At 34.2% G+C, this 22,720-nt stretch overlaps 1 protein-coding gene across 1 annotated transcript in view; it reads right to left on the bottom strand.

The window, feature by feature from the left end:
- Positions 1–22,720, bottom strand: part of LOC124367633 (protein KIAA0100-like) — a 103,924-nt gene that overhangs the window by 38,317 nt on the left and 42,887 nt on the right. The window contains exons 15-22 of the mRNA XM_046824607.1: positions 18,100–18,265; positions 15,497–15,619; positions 14,440–14,559; positions 14,229–14,353; positions 12,453–12,625; positions 9,083–9,247; positions 4,707–4,907; positions 372–565 (exon numbers count right to left, since the gene is read on the bottom strand). Of these exons, the coding sequence (XP_046680563.1) occupies positions 372–565; positions 4,707–4,907; positions 9,083–9,247; positions 12,453–12,625; positions 14,229–14,353; positions 14,440–14,559; positions 15,497–15,619; positions 18,100–18,265 (1,267 nt within the window). The remainder of the gene's footprint in view (positions 1–371; positions 566–4,706; positions 4,908–9,082; positions 9,248–12,452; positions 12,626–14,228; positions 14,354–14,439; positions 14,560–15,496; positions 15,620–18,099; positions 18,266–22,720) is intronic.

Genomic DNA, 22,720 nt, shown 5'->3' with positions numbered 1-22,720 from the left:
GACAGCCCTGACCAACTGGCTCATCGACCGACCATTTTTACTCCATTGATGAGTTCCTGGACTGGAGGAAGAATGAAGAACACATTCACTGAAGGAAAATACCTATATAAAATTGACGCCATTGCATTTCTCGATGTTATGTTAATAAAGAATTTGTCTATTGTCTATTGATTAATTGTGTAGGCCACAAAATCTTGTTGCTATATTGTTCATGATTTATTTTTTTTAGTGTTAATTGCTTTTTATATTTAAAAATAACTTTGTATTGTTTATTAACAGTTTAATTAAGCACAAATATGAACTAATGGCCCTAGCTTTACCTGATAACTTTTAAATCCATTCTAGAACCAGAAATTGATCTGTTAGCTCACCTGGTTGCTAGAGTATTCTGGTAGTTTATCAGGAGCACATGGCATGACCGAGTGGTGGTCATTGGGGTTGCCCAGACACACCCAAGACAGCTTGATACTCAGTTTCAGGTTAGGAAGGTGGAGAAGTCTACAGTCATCGTACTTGGATGCTGTCCGCACCCAGATGTCAAAGTTGCCCTTGAATACCACCTTCGCTACAATCCACAAGAGAAGTTTTACACTTGTTCTTTCTCCTGTTATCTTTACTGTTGAAGGCGTCTACAAACTGCATTAAATTTAAAAGCTACAAAACTGTTGTAATTATTTTTTAGTTTTACACAACTAAAAAAAAACATAGTTCAACCTATAAATAAATGAAATTTACCGTGGTTGAGGATTTTGTATTTGATTTATATACCAATATCAAATGTTCAACAATCAAAATTATAGAAATAACATGACTGTAAAATTTAAACTACTAGAACTCCAAGATAGTTTAAATGTTCAAGTTATTTTTGAACAATGAGTGATCAATAAACCAATAGTTTGAGAATTTTATTGGTTACAATTATTTCAAAAGTGTGTTGGTTAGCAGCCTAAAATGCTACTGAGGGACCTTTTCAACATGAGGATAAAGTTTAAAACTGTGTTATAAACAGCAAATTGTGTCCTCAAATCCATAAAGGTTTTGTTCAGAAACATAGATTTCTGTGCTACTAATAAACAGTCAAAAATACAATTATTTGTTTATAAAATACTAATTGTTTATAATTTATATTCAGTATGGAGTTTGTAATGTAAACATCTATAAATTATAAATAAGTAGTATTCACAGATAATAGCATTTTTTACAATCAACTAGCATTGAGACACTCATATCTAAGTTTCTGGAGTTAACCGTTTATGAATTTTAATGAGTTTCATGTGCTAATTAATAACACAGTTTCATACTTTAGCTCCATGTTAAAAGCAGAGCTTCAGATGCTCGGCCAGCATCTGCCTAGCTTTCTCTACATAATAATTTAAGAAAAGAATCAGAATGCGATTTTAATTTCAGAATAAAATTCATGATAATCAATTTTGGAATCAAACCCAAATTGAAAATACAATATTTAAATTGAACTAAACACTGAGAACAGGAGAATATAATGTCTTTATTTTATTACAAACTAGCTGTTTCACATGGCTTTGCATGCTTTTCGTAACATTTGCCTGTGTATGAGCACTTCTGGTTTAAGTGAATTATGTTTTTCTAATGCTGATGTAGAGTTCACCTTGTTGCCACGATCAAGAAAATCCGTCAAAAGTTTATGTTTATAGACATTGTACACGTACATGTACTTTATTATAAAGTGGTCTAACACTCAAGCTTTAAGTTCAATCAGAAATTTATTTTAAAGACAAATATACATCAAAACTTAACGCCTTCAAATAGTGTTTCGCTATTTAATATACGTAACAGTCTTGTAATTGCAGTTTATAATATGCAGGCGCTTTGATAACTTTTACATTTTGCAGTGCTGCCTGGTGGTGCTACATCATGGGCATAGCATATAAACCTTCTAAGTGGAAAAATGCATATACATACAAATTTTCATAATGATAGGTCAAACAGTTTCTGAGTCTATAAAGGGCATAGAGACAAACATTCATATATATATAATATATGGTGTATATTATGTCTGAAAACACCCAAATATATCCTTTAATAATTTAAATATAAATTTGAAACCTCTTACAATCGTGATAGAGATTGGGCATCTACTTTTGGAACAATGTTTTGTTATGTCACACCAACGGGGACGTCCTGCTGAGGGTATCGTGAATATTCTTAATGGAAACCTATACCTTGTGATACATAATTTTAAAGGTAATAGCTTACTGAATTGAATGCCACAAACCGCATCTCAAAGGAATTATTCTATCAGAAAATAGAGCATTTTTAGTATTGAAAATTTACTGATGTTCAAACAATGTAATTTTAACATGGTTCTTGCCACAAAATGTGTTACACTAATTTTTTTAGCATTTTTTTTAAATTTTCAATTAAATAAAACAAAAATTTCATTTTAAGCTGGTTCTATTAGCACAAATTTGCCAGTTTTTTATTTACAGTACAATATTATGGAAATACTTATGTTATTGATTTCTTATTACAAATAAAAAAATAATGTATGCTGTTAGAAAAGTCTTACAACAAACGTTTTTACCCTGCATTTGGTGTCAAAGCAATTGTTCGAACTGTGTTCCTTCTACGGTTTGACAATGAGCCAATCTTGTGTAAAATGATTCGACAGAGTTGCCTAACATTTCTTCAGTTATCAAAGCAATCTCCTCTATAATCCTGTTTCTTAGGTCTTCCAAATTATGAGGCTTTCTTCTATAAACATTGGATTTTAAATGACCCCATAGGAAATAATCGATTGGTGACAAATCCGGAGATTCTTGGAGGCCATTCGATTTCTCCTCTTCGGCCAATCCATTTATGAGGAAACCTTAAATCCAAATACTCTCTTACCTGTCTCCCATAATGGGGTGGAGCACCATCCTGCTGAAACCATACATTATCAAAGTATTCTCCTGATGCAATTTGAATAGCTGGGATTATTTCATTTTGGAGCATATTGTAGTAAAGTTCGGCATTTAAATTTCCATTGATGAAAAAGGGTCCAACAATTTTGTTACCTAAAATTCCACACCATATACGTTCAGTTTTTGTGGTTGCTGTGAATGGGACTCAGTAATCCAATGTGGGTTTTCACTAGCCCAGTAACGGCAATTGTGCCTGTTAACATTGCCATTTAGGAAAAAAAGTTGCCTCATCAGAAAATAGTATGTTGGTCAGAAAATCTCTATTGTCATCACATTTTGCGCATCACAAGTTCACAAAACTCAACTCTTCTGTCGTAATCATCCTCACTTAACTGTTGGACTAAATGAACTTTAAATGGTTTGTATTTATTAATTTTCAAAATCTTACTCACAGACATAGGGTGCATATCATGTTGCTGTGCAGCTTTTTCTGAGCGATGTATGTGGGTCTTCAATAAATGTTTGCAAAACATCTAGTGCATGTTCTTCATCTGTTGCAGATTGTATCCTACCGACTTTGGCCGATTACGTACACTCCCTGTCATTTCAAAACGCTCAATAGTTTTTGATATTGTTGAAACACTTATGGGATTCCTTTCTGGGAAAGTGTCATTAAACAAATTACAAACTTCCCGATAAGATCTTTGACGATCGCCATATCTCGCATCATCAACAGAGTAATTCGTTCTCTTTTCAGACAATTCCATTAAAATGCCAAATAAAAACTGAACTACTGTAATTAGATAACTTGTTGACAGCAATGCTTCAGAGACACTGATTAACTCGACAGGAATGATATGACCTTTGTCCATTTGTAATTCCCAAGCTTAGACCTGTCTAGTGAAAGCTCCATGCTCAACAAACTGAAACCTGTAGACCAGATTGATTAATAACACAATAATGTTTTCTCATAGGCTAGTGACCTTTGTCTCTTTAAACCTTCCTGCTGACTGGAAAACACCAAGTACAGATTCCATAAGTAATCAGAGAAAGTGACTCATAAGTTTTATTCATTGTAATAAAAACTGGTAAAGTTGTACTAATGAAACCAGCTTAAAAATAAATTGTTTATTTTATTTTAATTGAACATTTAAAAAAATGCTAAAAAATTAGTGTAACACATTTTGTGGCAAGAACCATGTTAAAATTACATTGTTGAACATCAGTAAATTTTTCAATACTAAAAATGCTCTATTTTCTGATAGAATAATTCCTTTGAGATGCGGTTTGTGGCATTCAATTCAGTAAGCTACTACCTTTAAAATTATGTATCACAAGGTATAGGCTTCCATTAAGAATATTCACGATACCCTCGGGCAGGACGTCCCCCGTTGGTGTGACATAACAAAACATTGTTCCAAAAAGTAGATGCCCAATCTCTATCACGATTGTAAGAGGTTTCAAATTTATATTTAAATTATTAAAGGATATATTTGGGTGTTTCCAGACATAATATACACCCTGTATATATATATATATATATATATTATATTAAAAATCCACATTAAATGGGTACCTTGACATTGAGGTTAGTAATTCCCAAGTATTAAATCATATGTCAAATTAAAATTGATTTTAAATACATTTTTAAAATTTAAAACATATAAACATATATTGTGAAAATTCATTTTTGGAGGGACTATGATTTAACAAACTTTAACTCAGAATCGAGAATTGAGACTGCATATTCAATTCCTAAACAAAAACTTTTAGAATAATTGAACCAGCTCCCAGTTTTACATAAAACTATTTTTGCAACTCTACCATTGGTCCAGTCCATGACCACATTGCTCCAGGTGACCTCCATCTCCTCAGTGGTGTTGTAGGGGTCCAGGGAGGCATGCAGCAGCACAGTCAGCTGGTGTATCTCCATTGTCAGTTGGCCATGGATCAGCAGCCTCATCTTGTCCCAGAACGACAGTGGTGGACTGGGGTCCAGGGAGGGTCTGGAGATCTTCTCGAAACCTGTTCCACGATTAGTAGGAATAGATTAATTAATACGTTACTGTTTTTTTAAACAAGGTAAGGAAGAATAACAAGATTCCATAATTATTGCTCACATTCAAGTAGGGGTTAACTGAAGAGATCAATTATTGAGGTTAGCAGAACAGTTGGTGAATGGGCTGAATTGCCCAGTATTCTTTTTGTCACTGCCAATAAAAGCTGCATTCCACTTCTAAAAGGTATACCTCTGTTTATTCACCACATTTTGAAATGGACTTTAAGTAGCATGCTAAAAACAATCCTGCTTTTTGTTTGATTAATTAATTTAATTAATTGTTCTTTATTGTTACATAATCTTAGAGAATAGTACATGCGTCAATACATAAATAAGAAAACAAGACAGAAAAGCAATCTGTTAGTCGTCAGTTTCTTTCAAAGTATTCCTTGAGGGTGTAGTAAGGGTGTTCTCGGAGGCCAGTGCTTCAGTTGCCGTCCAAATACTGCTGTCGTTCTGTCTTCTTCAGTTCTTCTGGGAGGGCATTCCAGAGCTTTGCTCCTGCATATGTCGGCTTCTTCTCTGTGGATGTGAGATGATGTACAGGGAGGGCAATAATTCAAGGCGTGGCGGGTGTTGTAGTTGTGATAGTCTGCTCCAGTTGCAATAGACTCAGGGAATTTGAGAGTGTATTTGCGTGACAGTCTCCAGGATATAGAGATTAACTATGGTGAGAATCTTCAAGTCCTGGAAAGCCTGCCTGCAGGATTCTCTTGCTTGTAAATTTGCAAGGATGCGGATGACTCTTTTTTGATGGACAAGTACCCGCTGCATATTGCCCCTTGTGGTGCCTCTCCCAGACTACTATTCCATATCGGATGATGAGTCTCATAGAGAGCATAGTAGGCAGTTTTAGCTGTTACGGTGTCAACTGATGTGTTTCATCCTGCGTATTACATATAGTCCCGCACTGAGCTTTTTGCAAAGAAAGTCTATGTGTTGGGTCCATGCCAGTGTGTCATCAATTACCACCCCGAGATATTTTGAAGTACTGCTCTCCTCCACTTCAGGCAGTCTTCCAGTTGTGTCTTTATGCCTTCCTAGAACTAGCTGCTTCGTCTTTTTCTCATTCACGACAAGGTCATTACCATGACAGTATTGTACTGCCATGTTGACGGGCAGTATAAGCCAGCTATTTCAAGGTCTTCTTGTTGTTTTTTACTCAGTAGGAGCACAGTGTCATCAGCATACATTACTGTGCTGCTGTAGTTTTCCATGTATCGGGGGAAGTCATTGGTGTACAGAATGAAAAAGGACTGGCCCGAGCACAGATCCCTGGGGCACTCCTCGGGTGACGGTTTGCAGCCCTGATGTTGTTTGGCGTGTTAAACCCCTGGTTGTGTACTTCACCTCAGTCATCTGTCTTCGTCCGGTGAGATAACTTCTGAACCAGTTAAGAGCCTTGTCCTTGTATCCCAAGAGTAGTCAATTTTGATAGGAGATGGTCATGGCTAAGGCAGTCGAAAGCTTTACTATAGTCAAGCAATATGGCAGTGGATGTGTTTCCGTCTTCCAATTGGTCAGCCAAAAACTCCACTAGACCTATCAGTGCTGTTATTGTTGATTTGCCTGGCAGGAAACCATGTTCTTCAGGTGTCAGTAGCTGGTTAATTGATAGGTAGTGTATGAGTCTGGACAGCACAAGTTTTTTCAATTAATTTTGAGAAGGTGGGTATCAATGATATCGGGCGGTAGTTGGCTGTTTGAGTAGTGGGTCCCTGCTTGTATTTTGGATAAACTTTGGCTATTTTTAGTGCAGATGGGAAAATTCCTGAATTAAAATGATTTGTTGATAATATCCATTAGGGGATCAATCAGTTCTTCTTTACATGTTTTCAAAAGTTTTGTGGAGATATTGTCGTAGCCAGCGGAGCTTTTTGGGCTTTAGAGATTGGATGAGTTTTGCTAGTTCCTGTCTATTGGTGGGATGTAGTAATTAGGGTTGGAATGTTTCAGGTTTTCAGCTGGCAATATCTTTCGTTCGTCAAGTTGTCCACTCAATTGAAGCGTTTCATTGGCAACATTTGTAAAGAAGGTGTTAAGGTGGTCTGCAATCAGTCTTGGGTTTTTGATTTCTTGTCCATTAATGTCTAGAGAAGAGGGTAGGGTTTTTTTCTTCTTTTGAATTTCTTTCAGAATTTATAATCTGCCATAGTGCTTTTGATTTGTTATCAGCTTTTTGATATTGCATCTATGTGATCTTGCCGCCTTAGTTTGTTTCAGCCTCAGATCATACTCTTTTTTGAGCTGTGCTGCAATTCTTTTATAGTTTTCACTTCCCGTAGTATTATATAACTCTTGAGCTTTAAGGAATTCTCTCTTTATTTTGCATTGCGGTCTGGTTCTGTTAGAAAGTGCTTGGGCTTTTTGTTTCTTTGTCGAATTAGCGGACAAGTGATATTTATTGCGTGTGACATAGTCCCTGTTTAGGTTGTTGTAGGATTCCTCTACATCATTTGTGTTATAGATTATCGCCCAATCTTGCTGGCCAAGGAACCGCTTTAATTCAAGGAGATTATTATTACTCATGTTTCTTCGCTCACTAATAGGTAAGGGGGTTCTTTTACTCTCACAATTTATAGTACAGACCTGCCCAGTATGATCAGATATTCCTGTGTTTATTACCTCTACGTTAACGTCTTTGGGCTGGATGTTAGTGCAAACACAGTCTATTGAGGTCGCAGAGGTTGATGTTATTCGTGTTGGTGGGAGGTCTAGTCTCTGTATATTATGTCCACTTAATATATCTTTCATATAGGGTGTAGTCATTCTTCTTTACTAAGCTGTCAATATTAATATCCCCCATTATCATTACAATTTTGTCTGTAGGAATACTTTCTAACACCTGTGAGAGTATCTCTAGGCTTATTTCAGTGTTTTCCTTGATTTCTGTAAACTCCAACAAGGTACATACATGACTTACCAAGTTTTACTTTAATTACTGCAATCTCACAGACTAGTTCTTCGCACAGACTATACATATCGACCATGTCAACGTTGTGTTTCAAATTATCTTTTGCAAAGATTGCAACTATGCAACTTGATTAATCACAATCAAGCAACCATTACATGGATAAACCCGTACTGAAAAACTGTAGAAAAATCTTGACTAGATCCTAAATAAAAGTAGGCAGGAAGCAGACAAACTTATACTAAAAACTCGACTAAGACCTCAGAAGTGATGTGACAAAAAATGTTTATGAATCTGAGAAAATAAAACATTCATTGCTTTAATGAAAAGAAAACCCAGTAAACAGAACTGAAAACTCACTATTTGTAATTCAGCCTTAAATAAAGTTTATTCAGCAACTGAAATAAACATAACTATACTACCATCACAGAATTCTAAAATTATATATAGACTGGGATGTCAACTGAGTAAAAAAATGTATTGCCAAGGAATATGTGAAGAAACACTACAGCTTACATAACGTAGCTATGGTAGGAAGAATTGATTCAATTTGTATGTTGAGTTTAGCTCTATTTCACACTAATACATGCATCTGATTTCAAAACAAACTCTTACATCATTTTGACATCAGAGGCACCTATGACAAACATGACTCCAGACAGCAGATTCCAGGAGTGTCAAATACCAGATGCTGTAATAAAAGGAAGGTGAACTGGAGCTAAACTCAACACTCAAAATTGAATCAACCTTTCCTACCATAATTACGTTATGTGTAGAAAATTTGGTTGCTCCACCGTGCTTAGAGATCGTGTCTATCACATCGTAGTCCACTCAATTGTGCACCTGATGAGACATTGAGACTGCCATTTCACCAATTTATAGATGTCTCTGATGTCAAAATGATGTCTTTACATAAATCCTTTGTTTGTTTTAAGCTTCTTTGTCGCCAACTTTCTTTGGATCTCTTCAGAAACACATGACTCCCGATTCCAGGAATCAAGTCTGAGACAGCGTCAGATATCTGACGCTACAATAAAGGAAGGAACTGGAGCTGAGCCCAACATTCACACTATAGCTTAGTAGACACAAACATTATGCTTATAACGATATAGACTAAAGAGAACTTTTTCTTATCCCAGATTGAAAAGATTGTGCTGCAACTGGCTGAACAAACCACTGGACAGAATCTACTAGCACTGCTACTAAGGTGACACATATCTGATGCCTTACTGAGGTTGCACTGAGCTATGACCGGTTCCCAACATGGACCGAAGGCGTAACTGAAGTGCTCCACTTCGCAGTTGAGATCGTGGTAGAACTTCAGTGACGTCATGCTGCGTTCTACTTCCACTTGACCCCATGGCTCGCCCAGCTCTATCACCACCTCTCTCTTTGCTGCAACATTTATAACTTTACGAAAACAACACTAAAATTATCTCAAAAATAACAATTTCTTCATTTACATAACCTAAGACATGTGGTAGGAGTCAATTCCGAAAAATTATTTCTAATAATACTCTTCCTTTTAATGGGTATGTCTTTTAAGTGACCAGTAACTTGTTTCTTCAGGTGTAATGCAGGAACGTTCTTCACATTGTCAGGCAGCAAATTGAATAACACCTATCGTACACTGAGGGTTTTGTTGAAGGTAGTGGGTAGTATATGTCTCAATAACCAAATTGTAAAGAGAAGTACAAGGTAGATCACTTACACATCACTTAGATCACTTGTACAGCTTTACATAAAACTGAAGTAAAACAGTACTAGTAACACTGGTGTGGGAATTTGAATTTGAACAAATGATGCCCAAAAACTGCTTTGGTATCTAAGTTCTGTGAGATATCCAATACTTTTTAAGATTAGTGACATTTTTCATATTTATGGAAGTAGTTGTACAACAAGTAAGACAAAGCTGACAATTCCTATTTCCCACTAGAATGTTACATTTTAAGACTACTGTGAGGAAGGTCTTCAGCAGAATTTCCTGTACAATCCACTTCCCATTTGTAATGGTGAGGCGCTTTAAGTTCTACAATCTAGGATACTCCTCCATTTCCATCCTTAGCTTTTCTGTTGAATATAACCAGACTAGATTATCTTTCATTCAGAATAAGGTTTTTGGAAACACAGTACTCTTTCTTAAATTGCTTTTTTGTTTTTATTAAAAGTGTGTAAATATACCAGTGTCAAAATAAATTTAAAACAAATTATGCACAAATTCAATGACAACTAATGTACAAATTGTTACAGTATATCCTCAAGAATGTCATCATATAAAAAAAGGCAAGTCAAATTATGAACACACTGACAGAGTATATTAAGTGAAGATCTGAAGTTTAAAGTCTCAACATTTTCATTCCAATAGTCTATGGAAAAGAACTTACCCAATGAGTAATGTTAAAATGGAGATTGGAGTCACCAATAAAAAATAACCAATACCATCTTAAAATTGTAATATACTACTACTATACACTTAAAATAAATGGTTAAACTTAATTTGTATTCTGATGATTATAGCTAGAAATAATAAATAACTCAGTATGATACAAATGTGAACTTTAATGATGATAAATTAATTTACATACAGGTTTGAATTTTGAAACAAGATGAAGGATACAATAATGGTAAATTCTTTTAAATAAAGTTCTTAAATTTTAGAACAGGGTGGTCGTGCTGGCTTAATGAAATAGAAATATTAGGTATTGTTTTTTAATAAAAGATATTGTAATTTTGAAAAATAATTTTGTTAAATTTTAATTATATTAATTTTGAATTGTTAGCCAAATCGAATGTTCCTGGGTTTTATGTTCTTCCAATGGATCACTGTTAGATTTAAAAGGAACTTTCTCACCCAATGTCTGTCTTCTGCTTCTCTGTGCTTCAGTGATAATATGAATGTAATAAATTAACCTTTCTTTTGAACCAAATACTGCTTGATAAAATGTAACCAGTTTCTTTATTTAAAATAATAATCTTTCTTCACTTCTTCATATCCCTCTCTCCTCTAAACTTTTAAACCTCTGCTCTCTTCACTCAACAATCATCCCTGCACACTGTATCACTGACTTTAGTTTACTTTATAACTTTTGAGTTTTATATGTAATAAGGTGAATTTTGATTAATTTTGATATATTTCATTTTGTATTTATTATTGTTTGTATTAAAATTTGAGACAATTTAAAAATAATTATTCCTTAATTATTTAATTATTATTACTAATAAATTTCTAAATTAAATTAAGTATTGAAATGAATGTGAGATGGGTGTATGAAATGAGTCATTACAATATATCTTTACATTTTAATTATATACTTATAATCATTTTGACAATTGAAGATATACTGAATTTTCTCAACTATGGTTGCATAGTTTTAAAATCTATGAAATTTTTAGATATCTCCACAACTATTAAATTAACAGATTTGTGACATTCTCCCATATTTTTTAGAATGATTAACCCTTTGCGATCGGGAGGCCACTGATGTGACCAAACTTATCTCTCACTCAGTTCGGATGGTGTCTCAGGTGGTTGTCCTCTCAGCTCGTTGGTGCACGCATAGCGACCAGCTGTGTTCTGCGTCATCACTCGGCACTTGCGTAACTGTATACATCACTTTTACTCTGATTTAAATGGCAGTATTTGACCTTCGGCCCTTTAAATGATTTACAAAGCTTATTGTTTGTATTAAACAAAGAGGAACAAAAGTAACCTTTTGCTGGATACTGGACCACAAAGGCATTTTCAGGGGAATGAAAAAGCAGACACCTTTGCCTGCTTCTAGGCCAAAGCTTCAAGGTTGAAACTCTATCGATTGATTATTTATTTTTTGGCTTTAAACAAGTATAATATAATTTATGTTATAGGTTGATCTGTTTTAAAAGCATTTTTATTTACAGAATAAAAATACAATCAGTCTCAATTAGATCTATAATATCAACAGAATATAAACTCGTTTCCATATTTTAGGCTTTGTCTCCACCAAATGCACAAGTATTTTAACACATTGATAATACACTAAGGCAGCTACAGTGACACTGACACTCGGATAAAATATAATCCTGAACATGTTTACTGTGTCAGCACTTTCCAGCCACAAATGGATAAGGAGTGAATTTTATAACTGCGGAATACAGTGGCCACACATCTGAATGAGCTGAATGGCAAAGCAGCGAGAGCCACTAGGTGTGGCCCGCCGAGCTGACGCACAGGACGTGGTCATAAATCAACGACCTGACGCAGAGAGCAACCAAGGCCACCATTGCGGCCAGGTGATATGAGAGGGTAATCATATAAATTTAATGCCCATCCCAAATTGAACTTCAAATTAAAAAGAAAATACATTTTTACAAATCTTAAAATGCCGGACTCCAGATCCGAGGAATCCAAACTCTTATAGCACTAGGCCTTATATTTTTTAAAATTTTAGAAAAAAAGCCAAGATTTACCCATTTATACAATTTCTTGACTTATTCAGATCCATAAAATTCTATTAATTTTTCAGGTCAATAAAATTGTATGAACTGCAGATTTATGAACTTCCAGGCTTTTCAGGTCTACATGACTGACTTGAGGAGATGACTACTACAACAGTTGACTGACCTCTGCGTGTTGCCATTTGCTCCGCACCCACCAGTCGCCCCCACATATGCAGCTGTCCGATGTCCAGCCACGGTTGTGGGAAGTCCCGCAGTTGAAATTTCCACTCGACACAGCTTGCGGTCACTGAGCGACACCACAGAGTGGAGAACTCAACTCCCTCCTCTGGCCAAGGTCTGCAATCATGTACACTTATATTTTACGTTGAAAGTCCGTACACGTGCTCCTACCAAAAACTTTTGCTTTCAGAAAATATTGTAGAATTAACTAACTATAATTAACTCTTGATGCTAACTTCAAGCTACACGAGGTTGGGTCGACATTTGCGGCAAATGAAATAACATTCATGATTGATGATATTGTACAGTGCATTTTGCATCCACTAATAATTTATTCACATTTTGTCTTTAATTTCTTCTAAATGCTGTAAAAAGACTACAGATGATTTAACTATCTATATCATAAGCTCAGATCATCGTTGCTTATGGGAATCATTCTTCTTGCTAGTTATTTTGTTGTTGTTGATAACTTAAGTAGTGTTTACTTTCTTTTAGTGTTTTATTTCAGGTCTTTAGTTGTTTAAACCATAATGCAGGTTAGAAATACTAATAAAAATATTTTTTGGCTGCTATAAAACTTACCTGTTGAAGTAATTTGGAAAAATACAAACTGCAAATGAAGTATTATTTACAAAAGCACAATAATTTGTTAATTAGGCTTTTCATAAACAAAGTACAACAAAATCACATTTTAGACACCAACAAATTGTGTACTGGGATGAGCAGTCATCTGCAAATAGATGCAGCAGACTCGAATAATCGTTAGACTTATGACGCTGTGCAAAGGTAAATGTAGTATTGTATTTTTGTTAGAACTACAACATAATGGTTATTAATGTATATTGTGTAAATATAGAAAATACTAATTGCCTGCAAAATATTATTTGCAAAAGTATGATAATTTGTTTATTAGGTTATCTATTTACAATACTTAAAACACTAAATAAGGCAAAAATCTTGTTTAAGAATCGGTACTACTGATTTGCCGATAACTAACAACACGACAAATTTTCATAGACAACTGTCAAATCCCACTGATCGATTCTCAAATAAGAAAATCTGTTGAAGATTTGGTGGATTCGTGAATCTACTTTCACCATCACTAGAGTGAATGTATATGTTGTGACCTATTAAGTAACAATACTGGGCTGGGACAATATAGCTGCTTCACGGCTACCAATAACACATTTCCTGAGTAGTGCTTTCAATATTTATATTTTAGGATAACACTTACAAATGAACTGGAAAAAGCATTTAGAAAGCAATGAAGTTTTAAAAATAATTATGAACCAATTTGGGTACTGCTGAAATTGAGGGCATTTAAAAAATGTGGTTAAATTACATTTTTCCCACAAAATAATTTCTGAAGTAACACAATTTATATTTGTATTAAATATAAATATAATAATAAAAAAGTTATTTAGCAAATAAAAAACTCACTTTTTGGAACCTGTTGGTTGTTTGGAAAGTTACTGTCCACAAGGTAACAAAATATTGAATTTTAACGACTTCATGACTTGAAATGATTTGAACCACTGTTCCCCAGGAAAAGGCAGATTTCATTGGTGGTCAGCAGGTCACCTTTAAAATCCTGGTTCTGAGGTTATTTATTAGAGAGAACTCCTTAGACCTAACTTTAAATGTGTTCTTTATCTTTCTCACTCAAATATCTTTAACATCAACAGCAAATTAACATAAAAATTGGTTTATGATAACTTACGTGTCACAGTCGATCTCCGTCATGACCTTGACCACATTCTCTGCTCCATGTATCGACGGATCAGCCAGAGCGATTATCTCCACTTCTGACATGATCCAAGCAAACAGTCTAGTGCGTGTCCCTGCCTAGAAAGTGGACATTCTTAATTAAAACTTATGAACAGGTACAGTGGGACTAAAGTAAAAAATGTCTGAGTGACATACACCGTTACCTGTTTCATCTGACGGCTGCGCTGAAGATAGATTTGGGAATTCAGCTTGTTGAAATTTTGATACAACTCTTCAACTTTACCAGCTGGCAACAGCCGCCGCGTCTTGCACATGTCGGCCACCTTGACAAAAGAAAAATTCCTTTAGAAGATTATTAAAAAGAGAAATAAACCGATACTATGAGTATTGGAGAATACGATGGAACGTAATGAAAGAGTTATTGAACAAACAGAAAACCTGACAGACCTTTTTCCTTGAACCAAGAGAAGTCTAAACACAAAGTTTCAAGTCTTTAGGACCTTCCTAAAAAGATTTATTGCACAGACGAGCAGACAGAGACAAACGGACTGCCCTCTATTCTTTTACCACAAATTGGATTAAGAGAAATCTATAAACCAAATTTCAAGTCTCTATGAATTTTGATATCAAAAGATACTGCAATGACACGATACCTATTGGGTCCTTAGTAAGTTATGACAAAATTCTTCAAAATATTATGATTAAAAGTTTGGAAAGTGCAGTGTTTACATACTTGTTAATTAATGAAATTGTTACGACTGGCCATGAAAGCATTTTTTCATACTCAAAAACTGAATTTAAAGAACGGACAGCTTCAATACTTATAAATGCAGTTAATGTGTAATTACTGTTATAATCTGAATGACTACGGAAAACGTAATTGTAAATAAATGAGTTAAATTGAAACAAAAAGAAACCTGTAGGGTGTTATGCAGAAATTTAATAGTAAACCATAAAAAAGATAGTCTAAGCTAAGGAAATTGTTCTTGGATGATATTTTTATTAACTTAAATCTTGATACACCGATGAACACTATTAAAAACTGAATAGATAACAATAAAAATATTTATAACATTTTTAAATCAAAATTGGAGCCATAGTTTTCTGAACTCAATTCTATTAAAGCCTTCAATTATAAGACTTCAAGCACTAGAGTTAAACAGATACGGCAGAATATTAAGTAAGAGCTATTTGATGGTAACTTAAGTGTTGCCAAATAAAGGTTAAGTGTTTCAAATTGGTTAAGCATATCAAATTTACCTTTGCATCCAACATTTTCTGACGCTTGAGGATCTCCTTGTACTCATCTTCTAGAAGCTCGTAATTGTCTCTCAAACGAACTTCAAATGGATCATCACTCATCTCAAACACAAACTCTTTTAGCTGAAACAATGCATGTTGTCACAATTGGAAATTCAGTGTTTATATCCATAAGAAATGTGGATGTCAAATCTACTTATGATTCTCAGTATAATTGATAATTCTTATAACTTACAAATAATTCCTAGTCTGATGATAAAAGCACCTTTTAATACTAAATTATTTCTATAGAACTCATATATATGTACAAACAACCACATGGTTTTAGAGGAAAAGAACAGATTAGAGAATATTTTGAGAAATTGGAGTGAACATTTATCACAGATTTAAACTTCTTACTAATAAGGCAGTACTGAAATCAATGTAAATATGAATGTAGAAGACAACGGTTAGTATGTGATGCTCTTATCCAAATAAAAAGTACCCTAACGGCCATATGCATTTAATGTATGCATTCACAATATCAACAGAGACAAGCCTAGTTTTATTATTTCCACTTTCGATCACATAGATTGTTGTCCTAGAGTTTTCACTAGTGTATCGAGTGTAGGGGAGCAGGCCAAAAGCACCAGAAATGGGCATGCCCTGGAGTCCTTGAACAGATGGGCCCTATTATTTGTTTAAAACCGCCTAGACAACAGAACGTTGACTATGTTAAATTCTTAGGAGTTACAGGTATTCTTCAAAGTAACATCAAATGGGATAGGCACGTTGAAGTGTTATGTAATAAAGTGTCTAAGGGTACTTTTATATTAATTAGGCTAAGATATATTGTAACTACAAACTACTATGCCTACCTTCATAGTTTCTTGACTTATGGAATTATTGTATGGAATTATTAATTTTACAAAAACATGCTATTAAGGTTATAGCTAATGTAAACATAAGGACTCACTGTAAAACTGTATTTAAAAAGTATGGTATTCTTACAGTACCTGCACTTTATATTTTATATTGCTTATTGTATATAAAAAGAAATTTACATGCCATACCTACAAATAGATCTGTACATAACCATATGACTAGAAACTCAGATTCTCTTAGAATATCTCAATGTAGTCTTAAAACCACTTTAAATTGTTTTACTGAAACAGGCATTAAACTCTACAACTCTCTTCCTTATCATCTCAAATCTCTTGAAATTAATTGTTTTAAGAAAAGTGTAAAAAAGCTATTGATTAATATCAGCCCATATGACATCAGTGATTATTATGCTGTAATTGGATAGACACTTGTTACTAGGCCTAGGCAATGTATATCATAGATGATAGTTCATGCTGAATTTGTTTCTGACACTGCTATACATTGTAAAAATGTTCTGGCAATAAAGAATTTGAATTTGAATTCTAATTTACTGTAGTTTGTTGTTGGCTTGTTATAAGAAGATGAGAATACACATACAACGACTTCAGAATCAGATAGTAACAAAATGTTATACGAAACAAGTCACATACTAAAATAATAACAAGCAAATATGGTCGCTTAATATAATTTATATATTGGTTAAATCTGACAGGAATTCTTCAAGTTATTTTTAAAGAAAGTTAACACTTCAAGTATGTAGATACTTGGAAGAGTGAGAAGATTGAGTTGCTGCAAAAAAAGGTTTACAGTGAGGACGATGGACAATCCTCTTTTGTAGTCTAAATACTCTTAAAATTTCACTAGATGACTCCCAAATTCAATAGCATATTTTAACCTACTGTACACATAAGCATAATATATTTGAAGGATAGTTTCTTTACCAACTACAGGCATTAATATCCGAAAAGCCAAAGTAATCGAATACAGCTTTGTGCATACGGTATCAATATTTTTAAACCAGTTGAGTTTATCATCCAAAATAACACCAAGAAGAAGAGCAAACCTTGATAGGCTGATAGCATTTACATTGAAACTCGTTAAATCTCGGAAATATGGGTTTACAAGCAGAAGAAAAAAATACATCTCTGTTCACTGCGTATTTCCTGACAAAGGATTGATATGGCTGGTATCAATCTAAATAGTTATCCCAGCACACTATCAGGAATGTACTTCCTGATAGTGTTCTGGGAACTTCCAGTGGGTCAGATAGCAACATATAGGAAAGAGGATAAAGGATAAGGACGGGAAAACAGTTTTATAGTTAGGATCACTATACCCAGGATGAGGAACCAAATCCAACAGTAAGAAGTAACATTAATTTTGAAATTTCATATGCAAACACTACGATTATGTATGAAAATGTGTTTCATGGCGATTTGGCTACATTTTGTACGTGAAGAATTGGAATCCATATCTACTGTGAAATATAATCACAAATTTTTATTCACAATAAACACAAAGATGACCAGGCCTATTTCTGATTTACAGATAAAAGAATCATAATCAAATTGAGGAACAAGATTGGATTTGAACTCATTTTAAAAACTGGTCCATTTCTAAGAGTTTATCATTGGTTCTAAAAAAAAAAACAACAATTTAAGGGTTACAAAGTAAGTCTATGAATACAATCAAAGCCAAAATTATTCCTTAAAACATAGATCAAAGAAGGAGTTTGTTACCTTGATAACCAAGTCTGATGGCAAAGGTTGCACATCATTGGTGGGTTTCTGTTTACGATACAGAGACCGCAGCCACTTCACAATGCTGATGAACTCCTTTTGGACAGCATCAGTGAAGTTGTGCTCATACGGGAATATCATCTTCAGCGACTTGATAGAGACTCCCCTGTACATAATTGCATTATATAAAAACCAATGACATATATGTAGTACTACAGTAAAATTTTTTAATTTGTATATAAATGTTTAATAAACCAAGCAAATCAATGGTACCAAAGTTAACAATTTATAAAATTAACAAATCAAATGTAGAAAACTGTTATGTATACAATTTTAAATCTTTAAAAAAAAAATAAGGAAATGCTATGAAAAATAATTTGATAAAGAAATGACGCTACACTGCCAGCTTTTTGATAATTTCAAGCTTTCTTCTTTATTGGAATCTTTTGATTATTTCTATGATTTTTATTACTGTATTTGGATAGCAGTGTAGAATTTTTGCAGGTATTTTTGTTTTGTCGGACTCAAAAAGCTGGTGATTTGTAATAAAGAAATCATATTGATCACTGATTGGTTAAGCTGTAATCAACCATGTTGCAACTCCTCCCTCAAACTAACTTGTATAAGCAGATTTGTTTTAGTGGCAGTTTTCGTTTCACCTGTTGACTGAAGTGGTATTTCACAATGAAGCCGAACTATCTCAAGAATTAAATTTTTTAACAATATATCAACATGGTGTGAACTGGAAAATTTATGTTAGTCCTGACACTGGCCATATAATGAAATGAAAATTACCTTTAACAGGTAACCTTTCATTTCTTCTCGTTGTTTTTGCCAAGTGCTCCGAGTAGTGGGCGTGGGAATTTTTGGCAGCATGAAACTAATTCAATAGTGATTTCCATTGCCTCCAATCCTCCTGCTGCTGATACGCCGTCGTCACAAACTTTTCTCAACGCGTCTAAACTCTCCTCCTTCAAGTTTTCAACTATACACTGTTTGTTGACAGAGAAGCCTCTTTCAACAGAAGAATTTCCATGAGAAAGTGTCAGAATGAGTTGAATGAAAAAGCTTTAAATCTTTATACTCCTCCACACCTTCAACTTTTATTATTTCTACAAAGAAATCATCAAGTCGTTTTTCATGTCTTTGATACATTTTGCACTGATTTAATACGTGCTCATTTGAGAACAGTTTTGAGGTACTGTCGTTTCACACTATCTGCTTTATACCAGTCATCCATTTTTTCGCAAACTAATTGCCTCTAAACATGAAGTAAGATGTTTTTCTCCCGAATTATTTTTAATTACATTTCGGATCTAGACAGGTGATGGCTTTTGACAAAGGATACTTTTATGGGTGATTTTTTCGATTATTTTTTTCACCATAGCAAGTACAGCTTCCCTTGCGTTTCTCTTAAGATTTAATTTTTCCAAATCTGATGTTGGTTTTCACATGTCCTGAGAGCATCTTTAGTGGCAAAACCCCAAATCGAAATGTTTGGTTGGGATAAGATTGTTGGGCGATAAGTCCATTTTATCTATCTGATTTTCTTACCGTATCCAGATGGTCCTGTTTTACGACCTTTTCGATGAGATTCAAAGCTAATGAGCTAATCTCATTATTTAGCAAAGGAGCCATTGGGGCATCATTTTGAAATTCTCTGAGGAATGGTTCAAATAGACCACAAATTGACATAAAAAATGCCAATTTGGCTGCCAAAAGCTTATCATTTAAATTATCTTTGACTACTTCAAAACTGCGACATGCAGGCTCTTTTTTATTTTTAACAAACACCATCTACATATTTCCTAACGCAAGGCAGTATCAACAAGGCCCTTTGAGCCACACGGCCGCTCTCCACCCATCTGACAGCACAAAACTTTAAAGGGAATGTATCAGACGAGCTGTAGTAGGTGAAATCTGCTCTACGAGCTGGTGAATTTTTTAAATAAGTTATACAATGCTCTAAGGAATCCCACAACATCCCATTTTTGTTGCTTTCATGCCAGTTTTAAAGGCGCCATTGAAGAGTGTGGAGACCACAACTACCAATATTTAACAGGGCATGGCCATTTGGTGAATCTAGCAGTTCTTGCTCGAAATCATTGAACATTTTTTTATTCACGTTAGGTCCGTCCATAGAAACCTGAACTATTTTATTTAAAGTGTCAGGCGAAATGGCGCTTTTGATTCCTCGGAGAAGATCTTCCGCTTTGGTTTGACCTAAAAAATATTGATGTAAAATATCTTGTTTCAATATGATTGTTGGCTGGATCCCACCAACGAATAATGAACGTCCATTTGTTGCCGTTGACTAACTTTATTTAAAGATTCGTCGAAGCAGAGAACAATATGAGAACATTCTTTGAGTTTCTTTTCTATTTGTCTCTCGAAATGTGGTGCCAAACCAAACACGATCAAATATCCTACTTTGGTATAATCCAACTTTAGTTTTGATGCTATCTCACTATCAGGAAATTGAAACTTGAAACTTTTAGCACAGTGAGCTGCAACTGCAAAGGGAATATGATTAACAACTATTTGTAAACACCAGAATATTTCTGATCTTGTCACGGATTCAGAAAATAACATATTGCTTCACTGTGGATTGGGGACGTGATGTCGAAAACAGTTGTGTGACTCGGCTGTCTGAGGGGCTTTCCAGTACCAGAAGCCTGCGCTAATTGGATCCCAATAGCCCCTTGATCTCGGCTGCTACTAGGTTCTCCTGATAGAGAAATGCTGTCAGCAACATTGTCTTTAAAAAAAACATATTTAATGGAAGGCTTTTCTGTCTGTTTTTCTCGTTTAAAATGTGTTTGGCGGACTTAGAATGGCTTTTTAAAGCCGTTTTACCATCCCACTGATGCTTATGCCTTTATTGCACCACGAACAGATTGCCATTGTTTTAATAGAAGGATGTTCCTTGACCCAAGGAAATTCAAGGAGGTACGATGGTTGAAAACTTGTTGAGCTCGGTTTTGAATGAAGTGGCATTTTGGCCTGAAAATAAGGAAACCCCGTATTACAGTCAGTTAAACTTACATTGTACAAGTGTGCGAGTACTGGAAATTTCTAGTTCGAGTTAAGTTGCTGTATCGATATTTTTGAACTTTTAGAAGATAAGGAATTGAATCTGGCACAAATATAACCTAATTTTAACCAACAGAAAAAATAACGCATAAGTGATGATGAAGAGAAAACAACTGGTGACCTAACTTTACATTATAAGTTGCGAAGTCTGCAGTGGACACACTGACATAAGGGAGACAGGCGATTCAAAGGCTAAAGCATCCCACATCGCGTCTATTATATTTACCACAACGGACGTAAATATTGAAAATGACAAAGAAGATATTGCGTCTTATCTTCAATAAGTTATATCTTAAGACGTTTTTTAGTTATTTGAAATATTTTTGTAATTGTTCTGATAAACAAAAACATAAATAGTCTCTTATTTGGGTTCGTGTTAAAGTTTTTCCACATTTAAAGAAATAAATGAGAAATTAAGAGTGTTTCATAACTGTACAATATATTGTTAATCGGTAACAATTTATTTAAAGTCAAAGGATTAATTTTATATGTGGATTTTTATTTATTTCTATAAAAATAAAAAAAAAACAGCAGATATTTTTTTTTATTTTGTATTTTAGCATTTTACTAAAATCTAATCCCGACGACTACTGCATAATCTGTGTAAGACACGGACAAAGCCAGTGACTAGACTGATGAAGAGAGTCGTCGTTTAATCAAACAATGCACCGGAAATAAACAATGCTTTCTCTGTTCAAGATCACACATATACAATTATTAAATGGAGTTAGCATATTTATTTTACGAAATCGCCCCCTAATAAAACATTTGAACAAAAAATTTTAACACATTTACAACCCTTTCATCAATTATTTTAAGAATATTACCCATTCATTCTTTCATTTTCTAGCGGTTTTTTATAATTATGAGAATATTGCTGACATTTTTGTTAATTACTACAAAATGTACATTGTATAAAAATTCAATATTTGAATTATTCTTTCAAAAGCATTTTACGATAAAAAATAAAATATACTGGTTTTGAAAAGTAACGTAAGTATTGGTACAGGTCAAATTACGACATTTGAATATTCGCGGTGGAAATTGGCAGACTGTGACGTCAATGAATCGGCAGACTGTGACGTCAGTGAATCACATGTTGTCGGAATTGAAGTTTATTTAAACTAATAACGAAGAAATTTATTGAACTTTATACGGGAAAAGATTCGATTAATTAAAATGAAGTAAACATAACCAAAAATTCGTGTTTTACAAAAACACTAAATAGAATTACGCAGAAAAGCCAATTGTGGGATGAATGAATTGTATATTGATGACGTCATAAAGCACATGTTGCTAAAAATTTAAATAAAAAGCTTTGAAAAAAATAATAAAAAGAAAATAGAAAGACTTAAATTGATTAATTATAGTAAAAGTGATAAATTTCGACAGTTATAAGAAGAGAATCAAATTATATTTATTCGTGAAGACGCTGATTTGAACGAGAGAGGGGATGAGTATTGTTTTGAGTCGGTATCCAGTTTTATACGGAGATTCGGTCTTCTCTCACCAGACTTGAAGCAAGGAG

This window comes from Homalodisca vitripennis, chromosome 8, assembly GCF_021130785.1.
Source record: "Homalodisca vitripennis isolate AUS2020 chromosome 8, UT_GWSS_2.1, whole genome shotgun sequence".
Taxonomy (NCBI): Eukaryota; Metazoa; Arthropoda; class Insecta; order Hemiptera; family Cicadellidae; genus Homalodisca; species Homalodisca vitripennis.
The sequence above is the reverse complement of the archived record's forward strand: the minus strand, read 5'-3'. Positions and strand labels throughout refer to the sequence as shown.